The sequence below is a fragment of the Megascapheus bottae genome, chromosome 15 (assembly GCF_031878675.1).
Source record: "Megascapheus bottae isolate mThoBot1 chromosome 15, mThoBot2.hap1, whole genome shotgun sequence".
Classification (NCBI taxonomy): domain Eukaryota; kingdom Metazoa; phylum Chordata; class Mammalia; order Rodentia; family Geomyidae; genus Megascapheus; species Megascapheus bottae.
The window spans coordinates 37,884,410-37,907,720 of record NC_143523.1 but is presented as its reverse complement, the minus strand read 5'-3'; the positions used below and the strand labels follow the sequence as shown (position 1 = coordinate 37,907,720).

The 23,311-nt window shown below is 35.7% G+C and overlaps 1 protein-coding gene across 1 annotated transcript in view; it reads left to right on the top strand.

Annotated features, from left to right (window-relative positions):
- The window catches only part of Tmem26 (transmembrane protein 26), a 33,650-nt gene extending 10,609 nt beyond the window's left edge, over positions 1 to 23,041 (top strand). The window contains exons 2-6 of the mRNA XM_090346955.1: positions 5,344 to 5,422; positions 10,070 to 10,183; positions 12,573 to 12,793; positions 18,684 to 18,760; positions 21,267 to 23,041. Of these exons, the coding sequence (XP_090203081.1) occupies positions 5,344 to 5,422; positions 10,070 to 10,183; positions 12,573 to 12,793; positions 18,684 to 18,760; positions 21,267 to 21,664 (889 nt within the window). The 3' untranslated portion in view covers positions 21,665 to 23,041. The remainder of the gene's footprint in view (positions 1 to 5,343; positions 5,423 to 10,069; positions 10,184 to 12,572; positions 12,794 to 18,683; positions 18,761 to 21,266) is intronic.
- The last annotated feature ends 270 nt before the right edge of the window (positions 23,042 to 23,311 follow it).

Sequence of the window (23,311 nt, the reverse complement as noted above, 5' to 3'; positions counted from 1 at the left end):
CTGATTTAACATAAGATTTTTTTTTTGAAACCTGAGTCTAGAATCCTTACAGAATAGTGTAGAAATACTGAGAAATGAAATACACATAAAATCTCTATTCACATCACATCACAAATTTTAAACATTATTTTTCCTTCACTTAACTATCCATTTTCAGATCCATAACATTATCGGAAGCCAGAAAGAGAAAACCTTAACAATGTAGTATGTGATACAATGATTAATATTTTTTCTATATATGCTTACTTAAAATGGTGTATGTTGTAAAAATGAATGGCTGTTATTTTTCAATAAGAAAGAGTAGTAATTGTCATTTTTGAAAGGAGAAAATGGAATCCTAATTCTAGACTAATGGTGAGTTAAAGTAAATAAAATCCACAGGAGCATTAACTTGCTAAATGTCATGACATAATCATTTCGTGAAAGGCATTACAATTTGTTGAAATGACAACCTTATATGATAAATAGTGTTTTATTTTTGAGTGAAATGAAATGGAAAAAGCAATAAGTACAGTTCTTAAAGAGCTCAGTATTGAACACAAAGCAAGACTTGTATACATATTTGATTAATAGCCCAAGAAAATGAATTTGTTAATCAACAAATCAGTATGTAAAAAAATAAAGAAAAAATACCCATTGAGATATTTCGCCTAGCATGTTCTTTGGAAAAAATTGGTAGCAAGGCTAAAATATTTTTTAAAAATCTATCATGGATAGTTTTATAAAGGACAGTTTTCATTTAGAATAAGTGGCTGAGAAAAGTAATTTGCTATTTAAAAACCAGCACTAGCAAAGGCTAGCATTCTGACAGAGGTAGGCAATATTGGAATTGAAATGAATCTGAGTTTCTCAAAGTAGTTATCCTGCTAGTAATAGATTTTTGTCAGATTAAGAAATTTCTCCTTGGATGTGTTACTCAATTAATTATATATATATATATATATACACATATATATATATTAGGGTTTCTTATCCATCAGCGTTTTGTGTTGTATTTTAACAAATAAGTATCTAAAAACTTGGTATCATTTATTTTTGAGTGGATCAGATCCCATTAAGACATTAGTCTTCAAATAAGATACATAGTGCCTACTTAATCCTATGCTATTAGGAAAAAAGTAGGAATGAAATGATATGGCAACTCATAGCAAAAGGCATGTATAGTAACAGGTTTTATTTATTTACTTATTTTTAGAAAACACCCCCCCCTTTCTCCAAAAATATATTGCATTGGTCTCAATAAGTGAAGAATCTACAGACCTACTCTGTGAGGACCATTCATATCTGCCATCCATCTACTTGGGGGAAGAATACTTGGGGAGAATTGTAAATAGAGGCCAGAACTGGCAAAAAGAAAAAAAAAAAGAATAGTGACCTCATCCCACAAGAAAGCCAGGCATAGTGGTTCACATCTGTTATCCCAACTGTCTGTGAGGCATAGAGAGGAGTATCATGGTCTCAAGCTGACCCCAGAAAAAAAAATGGACACTCTACCTAAAAAATAATATAAGACAAAAGGGCTAGAGGTGGGGCTCCAGTGGTAACCTGCCCATCAAGTACAAGACCTGAATGTAAAGCCCCTGAAAATCAACTAGGACTCTATCAAAGAGCTAAATATTTGTGGGAAGACAATAAAATTCCAGAAATTTTGTAACAGAGGGTAACATTTTTAATAGTCACAACCCTTGTGCTCTAATATTTTTAAATTGTTGGGGCAAAAATGGCATATTATCAATAGGCTATATCCTTTACCATGCAGAAAATTTTAAGTTTGATGCAATCCCATTTATCAAGTGTTTCTTAAATTTCTTGTACTTAAGTATCTTTACTCAGAAAGTTTCAACCTGTGATTTTTTTTTTTACTTAAAAATGTGGGCATTTAAACATTCAAATAATTTGTAGTGGGTAGAGAGATGGAACCTGAAGAGAGAGAAAAACCAGAATCTATCTTAAAGGAACATGCATAAGGAAAGCTAAGCATTATAGTAGGAAATCATACAGCATGTGTTAGGTCACAAGCAATGTGCTTAAGATTAATTCCTGCCACTCGCTAAGAGTACAAGTAGGATGTTAATATGTTCATGGACACACATGTATGAGAAGGACATTTCAAACAAAGCTTTCATTAATTGCAATATGGTTGGGTTTCAAAAAATATCAAAAGCTTATGTTTTAAAAAAGCCTATACTTAAAAAAAGAACAATTAGGGCCGGGAGTTTGGCCTAGTGGTAGAGTGCTTGCCTAGCATGCATGAAGACCCGGGTTCGATTCCTCGGTACCACATACATTGAAAAAAAAAAAAGCTGGAAGTGGTGCTGAGGCTCAAGTGGTAGAGTGCTAAGCCTTGAGAAAGTCCAAGGACAGTGCTCAGGCCCTGAGCTCAAGCCTAGGACTGGCAAAAAAAAAAAAAAAAAAGAACAATTAAATTTTGACTTTACAAATCACAGGAAACCCCAGGAGGGAAGATGTCTGCAGGAAATCTGGAGGGAAGTGAATTCCCTCTAAAGCCATTTTAGAGGCCCTCTTTCCAGGTTAGCCAAACTGTGAGGGAATAAAACACCCTGTTCTCAATATCAGGCCATGACTCAGTTGAGTATAATTATTTCCTGGGCTCTCAGTTTGATTCCTGCTTCTTCTTTCTATCAATATTCAGTTTTTTAATGTCAAATACTTCTAGTGAAGAAGAATTGAAGAAAGGGGCAATGGGTTTTTTTCATATATTTTTTATTGTAATTAATAGAAGGGTTACATATTTGCCAGATAGGAGGTGCATTAATTCATATAAATTGATACCCTTTCTCATGTCTTGGTCCCCATTTCCCTCCCCCGCACCCCCACCCCTCATCTTGTTTTCCCCCCTTCCCTATCCAATTTCAAATAACCAAATACAAATATATCTAATATATCAGATAACAAAGTGAGATATTGTAACAATATGAGATAACCAAGGGACAGCAAAAGAGATGAGAGATAATATAGTACCTTAAGAACAACAATCATTCATTATATGGTTTATGTTTCTATATCCTAGAGATTCTGTCATTTAGCGTCCTACTATATGGCCTTTTGTATCAAGGTTTTGCTCTATTGCAAATCTCTGCTAGGAGAGCCCAAGGTTTCTACTGATTATGACAAATGAGGGAAACCATTGAGCCTAAGTTCCTTTGGGTCTGGCTTACTTCACTTAATATGATCTTTTCTAAGTCTTTCCATTTCCTAACAAATGGGGAAATGTCATTCTTTCCATTGTGTACAAATACCACATCTTGGTGATCCACTCATCAACTGAGGGACATCTGGGTTGGTTCCATATCTTTGCTATTGTGAATAATGCTGAAATGAACATTGTTGTGCTAGTGGATTTAGTATGTCCTTGTTTCTGGACAATGGGTAAATGCCAAGTAGTGGAATTGCTGGGTCATAGGGGAGCTCTATGTTTAGCCTTTTGAGGCACTGCCATACTGCTTTCCATAGTGGTTGAATGAGTTTGGACTCCCACCAACAGTGTAGTAGTGATCCCTCCTGGCCACATCCCCTCCAACATCTGTTATTATTCGTTTTCCTGATCATGTCCATTCTAACTGGAGTGAAGTGGAATCTTAGAGTTGTTTTGATTTGCATTTCTTTTATGACCAGAGATGTTGAACATTTCTTCATGTGTCTATAGGCCATTATTGTTTCTTCTTCAGAGAAGACTCTCTTTAAGTCTTTGGCCCATCTTTTAATGGGATGGTTGTTACTTTGGAGATTAGTTTGGGAGTGATTCAATTTTTTGAGTTGTTGATATATTTTAGATATGAGGCCTTTGTCCATTGTATGGTTGGTGAAGATCTTCTCCCATTCTGTAGGCTTCCTAATTAATTTACTAGCTATGTCCTTTGCCATACAAAAGCTCTGCAGTTTAATGCAGTCCCACTTATCCAGCCTTTCTCTGATTTGTTGTGATTCTTGGTCCTTATTAAGAAAGTTTCAACCTGTGCCAAGGAGGCCTAGTGTATCTCCTATTCCTTCTTGTAAAGTTTTCAGTGTGTCAGCTTTTACCTAGAGGTCTTTGATCCATTTGGAGTTAATTCTTGTGCAGGGTGACAAAGAAGGATCCAACTTTAGTTTTCTGCAGGTGCTGAACCAGTTCTGCCAGCACCACTTGTTGAAGAGGCCGTCTTTCTTCCATTCCATTTTTTTGGCTCCCTTGTCAAAGATAAGGTGGCCATAGGTCTGTGGTTTAATGTCTGGGTCCTCAGTTCTATTCCATTGGTCTTCAGGCCTGTTCTTGTGCCAGTACCAACCTGTTTTGATAATTATAGCTACAGTCTAAAGTTTGGAATTGAAATACCTCCTGCACTGTTTTTTCTGCTAAGAAGTGTTTTTGCTATATGGGGTCTTTCATTATTCATTATTTTGGATAGGAAAGGGGCAATGTTTTAAACTGATCTTCATTGGTTTGCTTTTCTAGCTCTGGATCAAGAAAGATATTAATGAAAGGGTTAACAGTGTTAAACAAAATCCATCCTAAAATTTCATTTTTCATTTATATTTATTTATTCTTCACTATAATTTGTAATAATTTTGTTTGGGTAACAGTGCAAAAGTCTTAATAAAGTCATTGACTTACAATTTTGACTGAGATATTATCTGTCAAGTCCAACATAAATTGTAAGAAAATCGATTTGGAAAGCACATTATTGGGGGGGTACATTTCACTTAAATTTTTATTTTTATTTCTCGTTCTTTCTGTTTGCCCTGTGATGTTTGTGTCCTAGCAGATTACTATTTGGGTTCTCAAGATTTCAGGTTTATATTGAGAAATATAGTCAATCTTCCTGCTACTACAATGTTGTAAAAATAAGCCTGAGATTTTACTATTGCTATATTTACTTTTTGTAAAACATCTTAAACATAATATACCCAGTGTTGTGCTTGAAAGTAATTGGCAATGTCCCATTAAATCATATTAAAATTAACATTGATTAATTGGATTAGAAATTCAGTGAGAATGACAGCTGCTAGTGCCTTTTACAGTTACTATGTTTCTCTACAATCCATATGGTAGAAATCACATAATGTTTTCTTCTACTCTCGGGGAAATAAACATTTAAGATAAAAAAAAGGGTTGAATTTAATGTGATCTTCATTCTTTTTTCTCCCTTCATTTCCCTTTTCCTTTCCTCCATTTTGTATCTCCTCATCTCTTCTTTCCCTTCCTTTCCCTTCCATCCCCCCCTTTTCACTTTTTCTTTACACACACACACACACACACACACACACACACAAGCTCACATTATATATAGTAAAAACTAAATGCACTCTATTAAAACTAAATGCACTCTGTTTTCCCTTTCACAGGTTTTCTCCAGCCATATTTCTGTATCTGATCAGCATTGTCCCATCATTATGGCTGCTGGAAATGAATCATGAGAACCAGGTATTTCCTTTTTAGAAAACAGGAAAATGGGGATATTCAGCAATAAGTGACTTTTACAGTATGATCTTAATTATTTTAGAAATGCACTTATCTAAACAATTAAAGTTATCAAGAACTAAGAAATAAGAGTTATCAGGAAAAGGACATGATTCCACTCTATAAAAATGTTAAAAAGCTGGGCTGGGAGTTTGGCCTACTGGTAGAGTGCTTGCCTAGCATGCACGAATACCCGGGTTCGATTCCTCAGTACCACATACATAGAAAAAAGCTGGAAGTGGTGCTGAGGCTCAAGTGGTAGAGTGCTAAGCCTTGAGAAAGTCCAAGGCCAGTGCTCAGGCCCTAAGCCCACGCCCAAGACTGGCAAAAAAAAAAAAATTAAAAAGCAATAAAAACATCAGTTCATTCAGACTTAAGATTACACAGTTAATTCATGCTTTTTGTTAATTTATCTTGTTTCTAAACCTCTTTCCCTTCTCTACAACATAGTAGAAGATGAGGAGTGAGGTTTGGGTTCAACCTTCGTAAAGTCAGTGTGTTCCTGGGGCATTTCAAATGTGAGCAGTTCTTAATATTGTGACGTTTTGTAAAATAATATTGTAGGAGATCCATAAGCAAAAACAAAAAGAAATCCTAATTTTTATGTTGCTGTGTAAGCACAGACTTATATGGGCTATTTAAAAAAAAAAACAGGATACACAGGTGACTGAATATTCCCTTTGCTGGTCTCCTTGTTGTGTTTATGAATTAAGAATGTTCCTCTACAGCTGGGCAAGGTGGCTCAGACCTGTAATCCTAGCTACTCAGGAGGCTGAGATCTTGAGGATCAAGGTTCAAAGTCAGCTTGGGCAGGAAAGGATCTGAGACTCCTATCTCCAATTAACCTCTAGAAAACAGGAAGTGGGGACTGGCTCAAGGATAGTGCCGTAGCCTTGAGCTGAAGAGCTCAGGGACAGTGCCTAAGTAGATTTCAAGTCACATGACCCACCAAAAAAAGAAAAGGAAAATGTTATTCTAGAGCAATGAAATTAAAGTTAAAAGGGAAGCATTTTAAAACAGATTGGGAGGAAAGGTTAGCTTAAATGTATCAGATCTTCCTGACCTTGGAAAGAAACTGTGACTTTTTAATATGAGGTTTTCATCTCTACAAAGAGCTTTTTGTTTATTGGGTGGTTTTTGTTTTGTTTTGTTTTGTTTGTTTGTTTTCATTGAACTATTAACTACAAGGACAGTTTAGGTTAACAGCCTAGGCTACAGGCTAGGTTAAACCTCTGATTGCTAGTGATTCTCCTGTACAACTCTAGGAGGCAATGTAAGTAAGCTTACATGAGGACTTCAAGGTTCAAGGTGCAGAATGATAGTACAGAAGAGCTCTGTTCTTTCTACATAGTCTTTATGCTTCTTTCTTTATTGAATGCTTTCAACAAGAGTTGTGAAAATCTGACCCTAAATAGATTTTCTTACTGTATTTGGTCATTTTATAGCACAGATAAAGTTCTTTATAAACAGCCAAAGTGTACCAGGAAATTCTTATTCCCAAATGTAGAAACAGATGGGAATTTAGCTCTGTGGGATTTTTTTTTTATTAAAACAACCCCCAAGCAAATACCAACCATGAAACCATGAAAAAAACACTATTTTCTCATAAAATCTCATAGTCATAGGCTTTCTGTGTCTACTGTGAGCATTATATTATCATTGCAGATTGGTTTGTTCAAGTTCCTACAACTTTTTAAAAAGTACCATGAGGAGTTAAAGAAGTGCATGGAAATAAGCTCTGGTATTTAAATAAAAAAAAATATTCCCTATATATCCAAATCCCTGACATGGTTACTTTCCACAATAACAATTTCATTCCCCCAAATACTTTTTATAATATAAATGTATCTCACAGTTAATTGATGTACAGGTCAAATCCCATTACAACAAATAGCATGCAATGAAAAGCTCTTCTAACAAAAATAAAAAATGAAAAGATTTTGGTGCCCCGGGCAGGTACGTCTCTAATTTTCTTACTAGAAAAGAAATTGAACCTTCAGTAGTAATGGATTTGACACTGAGAATTAAAATGAATGCCCAGAGATTAAAATGGCAAGGTGAGCAGAGATGAAAGTAGATAAAGTAAGACAAAAATGTATTAAGCTTATATTTAATAAAATGAGAAATGACAGAATAAAGGGATACATACAGACATTTCCTCTGTTCATTCATTAAAGAAAGTTTGGTTGTAATAATCCCTTTGGTTTTTATAATGCCCCATAGTTGAAGGTATTATCAAATATATTTTATCATTTATAGACCCCATGACTTCATACGGTAGGGCCTTGTACGTACATTTCTATTTTGTAGAAGGGTACCCTGAGGCTCAAAAAGGTTAAGTAATTTTCTTAAGGGCACACACCCAATCAGCAGCAGTGCTGGAGATGAGAACCTAATGGACTTAATGTGGTTTAGTGCACTAAAACCACATTGACTTTTGCAATGTATTTTAGAGGATTTTGCCTCAAAATCATCTGAGTTTTCCATGATGGAAAAGAGTAATTTCATCTTCGTTCACAATTTTCCATTTACCGCACATCCTAAACATTATAACCTGTGACTTAGCATTATGATATCAAATCAACCTGACATATTTCATAAAGATATTTCTCCTAGATGAGCAATTTGCTACCTGTGTTCTTGAATTCTGGGTGAGTCTACATGCATAGAAACAAACTGGCAATGACATTGTGACCTTATGCATTAGTGAGGTGTATGGAGATTTGATTACAATGTAGCCTGTTTGTTTATTGTTTTCCAGGAGTGCTAGGGATTGAAACCACAACCTTCTGCATATAAGCCAAGTGTTCCACACAGAGTTACATATCCAGCCCTGTTAGTAAAATCTGTTTATGAAATGTCACAGTTGAAGTAATGGAACTCTTTTGGTCTCAGTGAGGATCATGGTTTAGTTGAATTCAAGGAGTAGGTACCAAACTCATCTTCAAAGAACCATGTTTGCAATGACAAATGTAAACAATATAACCATGAAACCATAATTAAGCTCAGCTTAAGAAGTCAAAATATTTGCCTGTGTTAGTCTTAACATAGCTGCTACTTTAAAAAAATGTCTATACCAACCTATACCAGCATAACAAGAATGGGAAAGGCTCAAATAAATATTAATTCCACAGTATGGAGTGCAATACTATTTACTTCTGTTAGTGTATATGGCACAAAAGAATGACATACAGTATACCTCCTTGGTAGATTTTCCTTTTTACCTTTTTTTTAAAGGAACATCTAGAATGATCACCGAAATGTTCTGAACAATGTTAATTGTTAATGTTTGTCTTTACAATATTTTTTAAATACCAAGGTGCTTTAGATTTTTATAACATTTCCCAAACTATAGCAAGGTTAGCACTTTCAATATTCAAAATATTTTTGTTCAAGGAAGTAGCTTTGGCCATATTATTCTTAATCAAAAAATTAGTCTGTAATGAGAGTCCACAATAAATACTTAGTTTTACCTCCATTATCTTTTACTATAGCCTTAGGTATACAAAAACATGCACATATACTATCCACTATACACACACACACACACACACACACACACACACACACACACAGACACACACACACAAACAATGTGCACCCGGGCTTACTTTTAGAGATTAGACCAATCAAGGGCTCTTAAAAAAACTATTCTCACCATTTCACTCATAACACTAGTTATGTGTGTGAAGGGCAGGAAAGTATATCTTCATGGCAGATTTTCTTTTCTACTTTTGTAAGTGACACATAGAATAATCAATGAAATATCAAGAATAATGAAGAGAAAGCAAAAAATACCTGCTGCTTCTAGCTATAACATTTTATTTCTTTTTTATAATGTCTCTATAGACAAACGTGATTGTAAAGCACGTGACAGTGATAGAGGAGTACTGTATATGTGTGTGTTTCACAACTATGTTAGCACTGCAGATGTTTAAAAAAAAGCTCCAACCTTTTTTTCTTTTAAAAGCCAGTATGTAAAATATGCATTGGCTGCAACAACATTTTCTGCTAAAGTCTCTGTCCTTACTCCATCTGCAAAGGACCTGTGTCCTTTGCAGAAATTCACATGAAAAAGTAAAGAAAGAAGAAAGCAAAAAAAAAGTCATTTCTTTTAGGTCAATTGTAGAATTTTCCAAAAACCTAAACTGACTTCTAAACTGACACTCAAATATACAGAGCACTGAACATGCTAATTTTTTTTGCTTATTACAGTAGATGACAGGCAAGATTGAAAGTAATTGGGTAATTCGAGCAGAATGCTATTTTAAGAAGCACTCATAAAATAAATACTTTGACCAGGAGTACACATGCTGTACTGTTGTGAGTGATTGTTCATTTGTGTTATACTTACTCCAGGACTCAGAAAAGGAACTTTAGTTATCATTCTTAAGTTTTACGGCCCTCCCTGATAGCTCAGAACATCTACATTTTCATAGACTTGTGGGAAAGTTAGAAATGTATAGTTAGCATTTTATAAAGAAATTTTCTATCTAATATTCTAATCCTATACCAGCTTCATATATCTGCTCATAATCTCTTAAAATACACAAATCATTTTTAACTCTACTTTGTGAATTTTTTTCATATTGCTCCCTCCACAATTCTTAGCATTGCAATGCTCAGTCTGAAGAAATGTCACAGAACATGAGCAGAAAAGAAGACTTCAATCAAACCTGGAGTCCCAGTAGAAACATCAGTGGAGTAGATGGTATCATTGAAACGGTGAGGGGTTTCCCGCCATTCACCATAGTATTTTAGAAAGTGGTAGACCTAGTTAGAATACATTGTCCATCTCACAGAGTATTCTTTTCTAAGAAAAGAATTCACAAAATATGATCATATTGTATATTCTTATACACTTTTTACATTCCTGATAGGTATATATATATATACTAACCACATTTATAAATATATGCAACTAGCAGCATTAAGCAATATTTATTTCACATAATATTTGATTGGAGATGCATGAATTGAAATAGATAATGTTTCAATACTTTAATTATAATATTCATGTGTTTATGTGTTCTAATGATCTATGTACATAATTATATATGTAAAGGTGTATCTGTTACCCCTACATATCACATAGGTGAAATCATGAAGTGTATCTACCTTTCAGACTATACACTTTTACTTAAAAATATATGTATATTTAATATTCCTCTCTCCATGTCTTTTAATGACTTAATAGTCCAGTTTTGTTAGTGCTAAATAACATTTCATTGATCATCATTTTATTTACCTATTTACCTATCAAAAGATTTCTTGGTTGTGTTCATATCTGGGCAGTTATTAATATACATATCTGTATTTTTTAATATGGACACAAATTTTCAGTCCTGAATCAATATGAAGGATCATAAAGGCTAGACAGTGCAGCTCGATCAACTTTTGCTCCCAGGGATGGATGAGAGTTCCTGATACTCCAAACACTTTAACATTTGAAGTTCATGCTTTGGATTTTATCTTTCTAGAAAGTGTATGGTAAGATCTCAACGTTGTTTTAGTTTACGTTCCCTGATAACAGATAGCATGAAGCACTTTCTCATAAGCTACTTGCCATGTACATAACCTTCTGACAAGGCATCTGTTAAGGTCTTCATTGTGCATGTATCTAATGAAGATCAAATTTAGGGCCTTGCACATTCTAAGCACATATTTTTCCATTGAACAATACTCCCCAAACATAGACTCCTTTTAAAAGTCATGTTATTTTCTTACTGTTGAGCTTTCAGGTTCCTTATATGTCCTTGACAACAGTCCTTTATCAAGTATGTCATTTGCAGTTTTTTTTCCCCAAGCCTGTAGCTTAGCTTTTATTCTCTTTCAGTTTTTTTTTTTCAGAACAGAAACATTTGGTCTTAATGAAGTCCAGATTATGATTCCTGCTTTTCTAGGACAATTTCTTGGACATAGTATATAGAAAGATTTTGCCATGTTGGTTGTCTCTCATCTTCTAAGACTTTATCTTTGGATGTGTGATCTATTTTAAGTTGATTTTTATGAAGAATGTAAGCTCTGTGTCTACATTTGTTGTTGTTGTTTTCTCATTTAGCTAATCAGTTGAAAATCACTTGTGGTTTTATGGGAGCTTATTCCTGGGTTTTCTGTTCTGATCCCTTGTTCTATTTGTCTACTGTTTCATATAGACCATGCTGCAGTGATTACTGTCATCATAAAATCCTGCAGATACAGCCCATTCATACAAACTTTAGAGTCCACTTTTCAGTGTATATCAAAGATGCTGAGATTTTGAGTAAGGTTGTATTAGTTCTATAGAACAAGTTTGGAAAAACTGACATTGGGGCAATTTTGAATCTTTGTATTTCTAAACAGAAACTCTGTTCCTAAGTTATTTGTTGATTTAATTCTCCAGCATTCGTAATTTTTTCATACAGGATGTGTAAATACGTATCAGTGCGTATGTATGTCTTCTTTGTTCCAACATGTTTTGTTAAACTTACACTAAAGTATCTCAAGTATTTGCTAATGGAAATGCTACTGTGTTTCTAATATAAAATTCCACTTCTTGGGGCTGGGAGTGTGGTACTAGTGGTAAAGTGCTTGCCTAGCATGCATCGAGCCCTGGTTTGATTCCTCAGTACCACATACTAAGAAAAAGCTGGAAGTGGCACTGTGGCTCAAGTAGCAGCACTGTCTTTGAGTCCAAGAACAATGCACAGGCCCTGAGTTCCAGCCCCAGGACTGGCAAAAGAAGAAGGGAAAAGTAAGCTTCTTTTTGTGTTTTTTATTACATTTTATAAAATGCTGCTAGGCATATTTTATTATAGAGTATAATAAAGTGAGTTATGATTTTTCAAAAAAATTATAAAATTGGATCTTTAAATATCATCTGGACCAATGTCATTTACAAAGGTAAGGCTTAAATTACTCCCTTGCTAAGTTAAATCCCATTTTTGGGACCAGACTGGATGTTTGTTTGTTCGTTTTTCATTGATCTACTGGAAGGAATGCTATTTTCATTAGTAAGTAAAGAAAAAAAAATCCCAAAAACATTCACAAAAGGATACTCTCAAATGAAAACTGCAATAAAGAAAATCTCTCTGCTCCTAATAACATCTCGGTGTGTGACATTTCTGTCCAACAGGCTAGATTGTTTGTGAATAACTTATCTGCAGTATGTGAGACAGTCTGGACTTTGGGCCTCCATCAGACTTTCCTGTTAATGTTGATCATTGGGAGATGGCTTTTACCCATTGGAAGTACCATCACTAGAGACCAACTCTCCGAATTGCTCCTGATGTTTGTGGGAACAGCAGCTGACATCTTGGAATTCACCACTGAGACTCTGAAAGAAAATAATGTGAGGTAAGCTCTTCAAGAAAAGATATTTTCAAGGTCAGGGTCATGCATCTGTTTGCTTTCCACATTTGGCATGAATAGGGATTTTTAATATATCATGTGTTCAACATTAGGATCTTGAAATTTTTCTATCCTTTAGGTACACAAAAGGATCCAACACAACCTATATATTTATGTCTGTCCATATATATATAAGTATGTATGTATATATATATACATGTACATGGGTATATATTCACATACGCAAATACAATTTTGTGGTTTCTACTAGAGAAAGGCATACATAATATTTCCTGTAGGAAAAACCAGGAAAGTTGTACCTATTGGCATGACCACAGGTAGGAAAGATTTTGGTTACTGGCAAAACTTTTGGAGTGGGAGCTCTATCTAATTCTGTTTTCATAGTCTCAAGTGTAGGGAGCACGGTCAATTGTAAAATTTGGTAAAAGAAAAATTCTAGAACATAGCTTAGCTATGATTCCAAGAGACATGGAGAAATCATTCCTTTTTCTAGTTGGAGAATTTACATTCCCTGGTGTGAATGGTGTGTGGAGAAGATGAAGTTTTATTGTTCTAAATTTTATTTTTAGTCAGTTTTGTTCAAAGCGCCCAAAGGCTTTCTGGTGTAGATGCCTATAAATTAAAACTTATTGAGTTGGTACTTTTATTTTTGCCACAAGCAAATAAACTCAGAATCCATGATCACATCTGTTTATGGAACTACTTTTTTTCCCATTAGGGATTTAAGTCTCAGTGCCTGAATGTACTTTAAGCTTGGATTGCTTGGCACTATGCTATAAAAATAAATTGGAATGAGGCTGGCTTTTAATGCTGCAGTTTACTTTATATTGTGCCTCCCAAATAACAAAACATAAAGCTGAGCAAAACAGACTAACTTATTGAGTAAACTTAATATCTCAATTATGGTACAAATTATATTTATAACTATGGGCTATCTTTACAAAAATCACTTCTTGTTTTGTTCATATCAATTTTTCTTTTAGCTTATTTAGTTGGCATATTATTTTAAAAAAGAATCCAACCTGATTGGGATTATTATTTTCAAAATATTTCACCATTTTTGTAGTTTTAATGTCTTAGTGTCCAATTGACTTACATTGCATGGTTCCAAACACTTGTAAGAAATGTTAGATGCAGTGCAGTTACAGGGAATATGTAAAGAGATCGTGTGAGAGAGCACATAAAATACTACATATCTATAATATTAGGGACATGGTGATATAAACAAAACCTACTTAGAATCAAATACATGCATGCTAAATACCTAGAGACAAAGGAGGTAATTGTAGCATACCAAAGAAGATATTGAGGAAAATATATTTATTTGTTTTCCAAAGAATTCTAATATAGTTTGAGAATATAATTAAATTATTTCAATATTTTTAAGTTGATAGAAACCCTCGTTATGGTCTACCATATGGCTTACTCTACTCATGTTTAAGGAGAATATATATTTACTTGTTCTCACTTTGTTGTTGGTTAATGCTAACTCAATTTCAGGAAGGAATAACAATGTTACTCTATTTGAATGCAGCTCCATGCCTCATTTCATTTCTGGCTCCTAGCTGGATTTCGCCTATCCTTTATGCTATGATATTTACACTTTGATTATGAACTACTTTTATAGTATTTCCCACACAGTATGTTTTGATAATTATTGTTGATTAAGACATTTTGATTTTTTGAGTTTAGGAGAAGAAAACATTTATAGGGCCATGTAATATATTTACATTTTTTGTTTACTCATGCGCTTACTATTTTAATATGCTTTGTATCTTCATGGCAATTGAAGTTTACTAGCTGATCTAATTCTTTTCTTTCTAACAACTTCATATAGTGCTTTTCATAGGACAAATATGCTAGCAAGAAACCTGTCTTTCTTTAACTGGAAATATGTTTATTTAGCTGTCACATTTGACGAATAGTTTTGTTGGATATGTACTTCTTGGTTTGTGGGTTTGACATGTTTTAGTTCTCTTTTCCCATTCACTTATACAAACATGTGCATGCTCACATACCATCCCATTCATTGCCTTCTGCCCTCCAGTGTTTATTATCCGATATTAGTCAGTATTTGTTGCTACATTTGTAACCCTGTATATGATGAATCAAGTTTGCTTTTTATTTTTGTTTTTTTTTTCTGTTTTCAGGATTTAAAACTACAGTAATTTGTGTTGTGTCTGAGGTTGAATCTCTTTGCTTTTAGCTATTGTAAGTGCTTTATTTGGACTGGATCTGTAAATTGTGCTTTTAATTTTTTAAATTTTTTTTTGTGGGTCATGGGGCTTAGACTCTGGGTCTGGGCGCTGTCCCTGAGCTCTTCAGCTCAAGCTCAAGGCTTGTCTTACCCCTGGAGCCACTGATTGGAGATAAGAGTTTCACAGACTTTAGTGTCTGGGCTGGCTTTGAACCTTGATCCACAGATCTCAGTTTCCTGAGTAGCTAGGATTACAGGTGTGAATCACTGTGCCCAGCTAAACTATGCTTTTTTTAATGTCAGAAATTTTATCCATTATTTCTCTAAATATTCAATATGTCTCTAAATTTTTATCCTTTTTTCTTTTCTTGTCAGTTTGATTGTGCTAATTTACCAAATGCTAGTCATTTATCCTCTTGGTTTTCCAAGAAGAAAAGTGATATATCAATAATCACACTTTTTATGAGTTTAATCCTATTGTTTGCTATGATTCTTGGTTGACATGGAGAAGCTGGATTACACATATGGGCTAGTGGCAGATAAATCCGTCCCAGATTTCTCTTCATAAATCTTCACTGATTGCAATTTGAGCTCTGTGATTTATTTACATTCTTCAGTGATTTCACTGTCTAATCTTATAATCCATATTTGTCTGCTTCCAATTTTTCAGACTTCTCCAACGTTATTTTTGAAACTTTTACCAATACTTTTCTCAATACCCACACTCTCTCAGATTTTTGTGTGTAATATATAAAAACATACATAATTATATAATGAAATTTTGACATAGAGCTAGCATAGTCTATAATCTTTTTCCTAAGAGAATGAAATTATGGCACCTATGAAACATGCTGAGGTAATAATGGTTAATATGCCAATAAATAATATTTCTGAGTAGTGTTTGTCATTTACTCTGTGTTTAAAGACTGTAGATGAATGGGTTGTTTGGGCTTGACATTAACATGGTGAATCAGATACTATCATTCTACCATTATCATTTTATTAGCAAAAGCCTGAGGAAATCTCAAAATCAAAGATAATTAAAAATTACTGAACTGTGTGTCTTTCCCATCCTTAACCTGTGTAAAGTGCTGTTTCAAATAAGATCTTCATACACTGAACTTATTAAAATAATATGCTTAAATTATCTTATAAGATCCAGTAGCAATTGCTATTTCCACCTTCACAATGCAAATGAGTAATCTGAAACATGCTGATTGATGCTAAACTACTTTTCAGCCTGATGTAGCTGGTAAGTGGTCACTACAGGATTAGAGCACTGGCTTCTACTGCTCTAGAGAGACAGGTAATTGCCAGTTGAATCCTGATCCTTGGGGATAGAACCTTTGACCTTTTCCCATATCTGGGTTTCTATTCAAGCTCCATTTCATATGCATGCGTGTGCACAGCTGTCCATCTGTGCTGTAGATGGAGTCACTGATGAAATGTGAAGGCGACTACAATCAGAGATAGAGCCTATAGCAATTTATTGAAGGGCTTCCTTTGGAAAGTAATATACAGTTTGAAATCCATGTAACCACTGGGCTTCAGTAGCTCATTGTTGCTCCTCTCCTCTCCGGGGCAGCAACACGGGAACGGGGAGGGACACACAGGGCCAGCCTGTAGTCCCCCGGGAGCCGAGCGAGATGGTAAGTGTCGAAGACCCAGCCCTCCCCCAATCACCGGGGAAGAAAAAACCACGCTGAGTCAGAAGCAGTATTAACCATGAAAGCGCATCAGATCTCTCTGCTGATCTCTGCTGATCTCTGATGCTCTCTGATGCTCTCCTCCTTTATTGCGTCAGACAATTAGTTATATACTGTTAGGGTAGGAGAAGGTGGGCACTGGGAAGCTAGCCAATAGGAAGAGGGCCTCTGTGCTACCACTAAGGGTCTGGGTGGGGCTTTCAGGTACTGGGCAGGACAGGTGTAGGAAAGCTCGGGAGACTTGAGCTGCTGCGAGACCCGCGAAACTGCGGGGGGTTCAATCGAGTCACGTACACAGAGATGCCTTAAGAGAGGTATGCAAAGGACCAAATGCCTAGACAAAGCCCTTTAATTGCAGCTGAGCCAGAATCAGGCCTCAGAGATGGAGGCTAGGCCCCAACAGCTCATATTTATAATTTTTGCTACTCTGGAAACTGAAATCTGGGCACCAAGGTTGGATGCCAGTCTTAGCAGATAGCTCCAAGAACTCATGTCCAATTAACTAGCAGAAGTAGAGGTGTGTCTCAAATGGTAGAGTGCCAGCCTAAGCAAGAGGATAATACCTCAGTTTCAAAAAAAATCCATCAAACTATCTTACAAGTAGAATATTTTTTAAATTTCACTATAAGGACACCATGGGAGATGCTTTTCAGAGAGTATGTTTAAATTCAAGTGTCTATCATCAGTTTACATAGAATCACCTTTTGGGTAATTCTAGTTCTTTTTTTAAAGGATAAACAAGCCTAATCAGGTACAGTTGTCCTCAGAGAACCTACACTGACTTATAAATCACTGTCTTTATATATATGGGCTCTCAGAAATCATTTGGGAATCACATAATCTAACTAGACATTAATAGTAACATACTTTTTGTGTTTTTGCTTCTTTTTGAATGTTGAGACTTCAGTTTTTCTATCATCATCCTCTCTCTACCATAACCCCCAAGGTGGAGAGCAATCGTCTAGAAATCTCATTTACGAATTCTCTCAGAGTTCTGAGATTTAATTTTTCAAGATCCCAACACTTGAGGCATTTATAGATATCCCTTACAATCATCTCATTTAGTTTGCTTTCAATTACTCTTCCCTGATGATTTTCTAGCCCTTTCCAATCAAAAATCCCTCTTGACAGATGGGAACAAAATCTGTTGTTATAACAATGACTGAAAGTTGATAACATCGTGTGTGGTTTTGCTAGAAATAAATGTGACTTTAGAACCTCTTTGAGATCTTTTGCCTTTCTGTCACCTTTATTCCTTCTGACTTTCATCATCTACAGGCTTCAGTCTCCTAAATCTGTGATATTTATGTATTTTCCCAGGCATAGGCTTATCTTTTGTATGTTCATTCCATCTGCCTGCAAATATATGTTGAATGCTAACTCTTTTCCTATTCTTGGCACAGAAAAATTCAATGACTCACACATATATATTCCTGGCCTATCATATCAGCCTTGTCGATGGTGTATATCATTTTAATGAAATTTCAATCTCCACTTCCCAACTACAGACAATATCATTCTGAGCTTTTTAATATTTGCACATCATCTTGTCTCTATGTAATATCTTTTCAATTATAGTTCTGGAATCTTGGGACAACTATTAGATTTTTTTTTCCTTAGAAAATATTTGAAGTCAGGCCTCTTAATGTGTATGATGACATCAAACTTTCCCATCAGCATTTTTCTCGCGTAAGGTTTCCATGAAAAAAATAAAGACAACAATATGGAATTAAGCCACTTTGTCATAGTTCACACTTATTCTGTGTTTTTAAGCTTCAGATTTTTGTTTTACCTCTTTCTCATCATTCCATAATATCACCCACTGGTTTCTTCACAGATTGATTGTCACCGACATAGTTTGTCAATTCACAAAACGTTTGTTAAGAAGATGCCTTGCCATGAACTGAAGATTTCCTTGTTGTGCATGTGATCATGATTTTTATTACTAACTGAAAAATGTGTTACATTCTAGGAATAATCCTGAGCTAGTCTGTGCTATCCTCCTTGTATGGACTTGGAGTATGTTACAATTTCCCCTTGACCTGGCAGGTAAATATTGTGATATTGTCCAAAAGAAATAGAATATTACAATCCTTGATTAGAAATAACATGAAAGTAAACAAGGCAATAGAGAAGGTGACCAATTTGGCTTTTGTAGTTGAAACTTTAGAATATTCACACCCCACTATGATGTATATGAGCTTCAAACACTTGAGTGATAATCACAAAAGTCTGGGTTCCACCCCATCCTTTATTTATTTTTTGTTAGTAATAACATTTGGCCATAAGATCTTGTACTTGTTAGGCCAGAGCTCTATCATTTGAACCACACCTCCAACCATATGTTTTCCTGGTTATTTTGAAGAAGAATGTTATGGACTTCCAACAGTGATAATAATTTATGATCTATAAGACTTCTTGAAGAATAGATAAAATAACTATGTCTCAGTTTTTCCTCCATGAAAAGGGATCATAATCATAATATCTCAGGTTAATGGTTCCTGTGATGATTCAGCAAAATATATTTTGTAAATTACTGCTCCAGATACTGGCATACCAATGTTATCAATTGATATTAATAAAGGATTATTTTTATTCCTTAGTCAAATCCATGTGTCATAATAATTTCATCTATGGTAAGCCAAAATTTTTTTCTCAGTGGTGGTTGATTGGTCTTAATTTAGTGAAGATATAAATCTTTAGAATTGGGGCTGGGATTTGGCCTAAGTGGTAGCGTGCTTGCCTAGCATGCACGAAGACCAGGGTTTGATTCCTCGGTACCACATACATAGAAAAAAGCCAGAAGTAGTGCTGAGGCTCAAGTGGTAGAGTGTTAGCCTTGAGAAAGTCCAAGGACTTTGCTCAGGCCTTGAGCCCAAAAACTGGCAAAATAATAAATCTTTAGAATTTCTGGTAAAACCAGAAGAGTTAGTAAATATGCAGATTTGGAAGAGGGTATACAGAATGATCTGAGTCATATACATGTTAGTCCATGTCTAAAGAGAGCTGGGTGTTTCAAAATGGCTTCCACATGTGGCTCTTGAAATTTCAGAAATACTAGAGTCAGTTCCTCAGTAACACCAGCCACATTTCAAGTGTTGACTTGTCACACATAGATACCATATTGGCCAGAAATATGTGACATATTTTTACCATCACCAAAATTTTGAACTTCATTAACCAGGAGTTTTAACGATAAGTTGTTATTATCCTGGAATTTTGGTTTGGGAATGCTCCAGATTTGGCTTTGGGAATTCTCCATTAGTCATCCAATAAAATATTAGCTGAGCTGCTGCCCTACTGAGAGAAGAGTAGGTGCCATTACTCATATATTGAGCAATATGCTTAGTGGACCCTTTGGGACACTTATTTGACCCTGATTTCTTTGGAAAGTTACTGATTTTATGCTAGTCTTTCTTTTGTCATTCCCTCAGTTTTCTCATATCTTGCAATTTATAGACTTGCTAAGAATTTTTTTATTTAAGAAAGAATTTTGTAAACTTTCAGAGGTGATAATGTTATGCAGCTGTTTGAAAAACAAAGACCAAATGTTACTTCTGACTAAATGACTATTGTATTTTCCAACAAACAGTACATTATGTTCGCCCATATCAAAGCAGCTTCATAATATTTTCAGGCTTCAGTAGACGAAGGCATTCTTTGTTTGAAAACTCCAAGTGGAAGCCTCCATTATTTTAAAAGGATTATTTTCTGCCCCTGACCCTGAATTTTAATTTACATTTTAGAAATTAAAACAAAAAAAAGTTCATCTGTTGATTGAATTTCTTCTTGTTCAGCTGGAAAATCAGTAATTACAACCAGCCTTTCTTGTAAATCATAAAAACAAAAGCCTAAGGAATTAGGACAGAATGAAATCACAAGTCATTTATTTGAGCTCCCTCCCTCCGTTAAGAAAATATTTTTAACAAGAAGTAAATTTGAATATGACTATAAACACTTAGCTTTATTTCTCATCACAATTTATGCCTATGTCTGAGTGAGTCAACTAGTACATAGGTAAAACCAGAAGAGTTAGTAAATATGCAGATTTGGAAGAGGGTATACAGAATGATCTGAGTCCATTTACCATATATATTAACCAAGTAAGGATAACTATATATGGTTATCTCTATTTTCAAAGAGAAGAAATGGAGATTCCAGAAGATTAAATTGACAGTACCTCACTACAAGAAAAAAAGGCAGCCAGGCTGGTGGACTTGAAGTCCTGCATTCACATCCCACTCTCCCATAGGGCAGACTGAAACAGAGAGCCTTGTCCTTGGTTCTCTCTAGTCTCCTTAATTAAGCCTTTTCCAGAATAGGAACTAGAATTAAAACTAATGACTTAAAAAATAGATAAAAATCATTTAACTTGGTGGGAAGAGTCGAGATGAGATAGGGTTTTTTTTTTTTAAATAAATATGTTATATCGCAAATTAAATTTCCATTAATTATAAGTAGAACATTCATTTGGTAATGGTTTATCCAGTTTCATCTCCCTTGAACTTGTGCATTTCAGAGAGGTAATGTTAACCTGTGCCTCTTACGTTTGCAGTACAGCATGCAGTGTGTCCCTCGTCTATGAATGCTAGGAGATTCCCCATCCTGTTCTTCTGCCTGTACAGTGCGGATTTGTGGAACATCGGCATCAGCGTCTTTATACAAGATGGCCCCTTTCTCGTTGTGCGTCTCATACTGATGACCTACTTCCAAGTGATAAATCATATGCTCGTGTTCTTTGCTGTGAAGAATTCCCTTGTGGTGCTGTTGCATCTCTACCGATTGGTGGCGCTGGCCTTGGCTGCCCGTGCTTCCTTGCAAGATCTTTCCCAGGGCCCCAAAGCAGAGCACACCAGACAGGCACAAGCCTTGGAGAGTGAGTCAAGGGAGGGCCTGGCTCTCCCTCTGCAGACTTCACCAGTGACATCCGAGGACTCCCACTCCACCCCCTAGGCACTTATTCCAATCTAGGAATTGTCAACTAGGTTTGTCTTTTGCCCTCTGCTTCTTCTCTTCCCTTCTCTTCTTTCCCCTTTTCTTCCCTTCTCTCCCATTCTCTACCTCCTCCCCTCCCCTCCCATCTTTTCCTCCTTTCTTCCCTGAGTCCTCCTATCCCCACTAATCTTGGCCTATGCAAAATTCCTAAGAAATGGCAAAAGTGATCCTAAACCCAAACCAAGGAATTGTCTTTTTTAATCACCTGAATGGAAGGAACTTCGATTAGTGGCTATGACATCAGTTTACTGTGATGGCATCAAATAGAGTTAGTTGTTCAATGACTCAGTGATTTGCTGGTGTTGAACTATTTGAAAAGCTATGGATAAGGTTACCCTGGTAGTCTCTCCAAAGAGTCAGGACATGCTGTTGTGTCTATTACCTGAGAATACAGAAGCTTTGAATTTTGGCTACACTGTAGATTTTCATGGAATGTCCTTTGGACATCAAAATTGTACATTCAGTGAATGCAGAACAAATGAGTGAGAAATGCCTTAAAAATTACCTCACCTGTGGGCTAGAAAGCAGTGGAAATCTCTGCCCAGCTTCTCATCACTGAGAAAAAGAATCCATCCCAGAACAGGCCTTCCCAGGAAAATCATTTTTTTCTGGGCTGATGTGGGAGTCTGTCATGGTGCATATGTTGTTACAGAAATTTTATTGCTTTTGGCTTGGGTACTGCAAAATTCACAGCAAGGCATTTCGGTTCCGTATCTCCTGGTTACCAGTCAAGGAATACTGGTAAAATGCAAGCACGGTCACAGTTTTCAGCCTGACTGTGACTTTCTGGGTCTTCCCTATTTTGCTGAACCCCACTTTAAAGCATTCTACCTGGCCAAGTGCAATGACCTGAGCCAATGCAAGAAGCTCAGAAGCAACAAATAAAGGTCTTTAGGATGTCTAAGTGTTACTATGGTTTCTGGGATCTGCCAGCAGAAATAAACATGCTGGCAGTGGATCCATCTGCCACTTATGCACCCAGAACCAACTTGGCCCTCAGAAACTCAGAGATGGCACAGGGGTGGGCATGGAGATGGCAGAGCCCCAAGCTGGGCCCTTAATATAAGAGCTAGAGCTAGAGTCAGATCATTTACTCCAGGGTTGAATTAAGGCTTCAATTCCTATTGTTAACACAGCCATTCTCTCTCTCTTCATGCTCCCTACTTTCCAAATGCAGGTCATTCAGAAAACGTCAAAGTGACTTTTGCTTTTCAATATAGACTTTAAACATTGAGTTAGTTGCATAGAAGTAATTACAGAGGCCAAAGAGTTCCAAAATTATTCTTTTGGGTCCAATGTGTCATTGCTCCTATACCAGTGTGCTCAGGAATTCAATGGAACTTTTTTTCTTCCTTTTTTTAAAATAAACTCTTTTATTAGTATTCATTAATTGTAATAGAAGACTTCCTTTTGATAATTCCAGAGGTACCTACAGTGTACACAAATTCTCCTTTTCAATTATACTTCTTTTTTTAAAAATTTTTTATTGTAATTAATAAAAGGGTTACATGATATTTGCCAGATAGAAGGTGCATTAATTCACATACATTGATACCCTTTCACATGTCTTGGTACCCATTACCCTCCCCCCCACCCCTCCCCGTC